We start from the raw sequence: 1918 nt of genomic DNA, 5'->3' as shown, positions 1-1918 counted from the left end.
TTTATTGGTAGAAATCCTGTCCAGGTATCTATGCCATTTCCAAACATGTACGGGTGACTCCGGACGTCTGGTTGTGTTGAAATACGGCACCTGCAAAATTAAAAGTCTTAAAAATTGTGTGAAATTTTGTGCAGTCGTGCGTAAAATAATTTTCCATATCTTCGTCGTTCATTTCGCCAGAATGACAATCCTCCTGCGGGCCAACGTTTTTGGGCAAAGTTTTTAACCATAGAATTGGAACACAAATTAATTGAAACAGGAATTTTATTTAACAAACATTGTAAACGAACTTTCAACTAAAGTGTTAAGTAACATTTTCACGACATCACGCAAGACGTTTCTTAATCGACTTTTATTTAACTTCATTACTGAGAATGTCTGCTCACACAAATACGTTGAGCCGAACAAACTCAGCATTTTTTTCGCAAAACTTCGCATTTCTGGAAATTTGCCATTATCTAACTGTCGGTAAAATTCTACCAGAGAAAGTTGTTGATGTCTGCTTCGCAACTCGTCGTCACATTGCAGTTCAATTAGCTCGAGCTGCAACTGGGACGGAACATCGTCTGGATACTGTCAGGGGCGAAGAAAAAAGCAACAATTCCTTTGTAATGGCTGCAAAATCCCGAAAGCGATTTCAGAACTCATCAGAAAGAGACGCTACAGCCGTCGCATACCTAGCTATTTGAACACACATGCTATTGCGGGGTAAACTGTCGAGAACTTGTTTTAGAGACGGAAAGTGTGCAGTGCAGGTTTCTGTTTGGGATAAGTGTCTTCGAAAAAGTTGCAGCTTGGTTTTGAAGGCCTTTGCATCTCGTCCTTGAAGGTTGACGTTCAATGCATTTAGATGCTTTGTTATGTCAACGAAAAAGGCCAAATCTGTGAGCCACGCAGGTTCTGATAGTTCTTGCATTGCCCCCTCCCGTTTGTTAATCTCCTTTCTAAGGGAGAAAAACCGCTGCATTGCCTACCCTTGACTAAGCCACCTAACATCGTTGTAGTAAAATACAACTCCGTATTCTGCCTGGATATCAAGGGCTCTTGAGCGAATAGCATTGATTGCCTTTACCACTGGTCCCATAATGTGATCAAGTTTGAGAACTTTTGCACAGAGAGCCTGTTGGCGAATAATGCAGTGCAATTTAATAGAAATATACCTTCTTCACTGACTTTATTGCAAATCAGTGTGGCCAACCCACTTCGTTCACCAGTCATGGCAGGTGCACCGTCAGTACTTATTCCACAAAGTTTGCTCCACTGTAGCTTTGTCTTGTCAACAGCTGCGCAAACAGACGCAAATAAATCTATTCCCCTTGTTTGGCCTTTAAGACTTTCCAGGTCGAGTAGTTCTTCTGTAACATCCATGTTGTCATCAACCCCTCTTATAAAAATTAATAGCTGTGCCGTATCAGACGCATCTGTGCTTTCATCGCAGGCCAATGAAAAACAATCAAACATTGCTCCCCTTTCTCATACCTGTCTTTGTATATTTTCCGAAACGTCCTCAATTCTTCTTGCAACGACGTTGCGAGCCAGACAAACGTTATTAAATTCTTGCTTCTTCTCAGGACATATATTCTCCACCATTTTCATAACTCAATCTTTGACAAACGCACCCTCTGTAAATGGTCTTCCGTGTTTCGCTATAAGTACGGCTACTTAGCTTTAGTGATGTTTTCGTAAGACCCACAGGTCCTCGTAAAAAATCGCTGTTGGGATGCAAGCCTAGAAGCTGCTTTAACTTTTCTTGGCGACAGCTGCCTTCTATCTTGTCAAACGCAGCGGCGTGCTTTGTCTGGCAATGTCTTTTCACATTACTTTCTTTAAAAACTGCTACCCTCTCGTGGCAAATTAGGCAAACACAATTCGTTTGATTTTCAGTTAAAAAGTATTACAGTTTCCATTTTTCTTGAAA

At 41.2% G+C, this 1918-nt stretch overlaps 1 protein-coding gene across 1 annotated transcript; it reads right to left on the bottom strand.

Annotated features, from left to right (window-relative positions):
* Positions 1-970: 970 nt before the first annotated feature.
* Positions 971-1590, bottom strand: LOC145234315 (general transcription factor II-I repeat domain-containing protein 2-like). The gene is made up of 3 exons (XM_080099056.1): positions 1480-1590; positions 1174-1401; positions 971-1120 (listed from the first exon to the last, which is right to left on the bottom strand). The coding sequence occupies exons 1-3, from the start codon at positions 1588-1590 to the stop codon at positions 971-973; spliced, it is 489 nt and encodes a 162-aa protein (XP_079955182.1).
* Positions 1591-1918: the final 328 nt, after the last annotated feature.

This window comes from Phallusia mammillata, chromosome 6 (genome assembly GCF_965637545.1).
Source record: "Phallusia mammillata chromosome 6, kaPhaMamm4.hap1.1, whole genome shotgun sequence".
NCBI classification, from domain to species: Eukaryota; Metazoa; Chordata; class Ascidiacea; order Phlebobranchia; family Ascidiidae; genus Phallusia; species Phallusia mammillata.
This window is presented reverse-complemented; position numbering and strand designations above follow the sequence as displayed.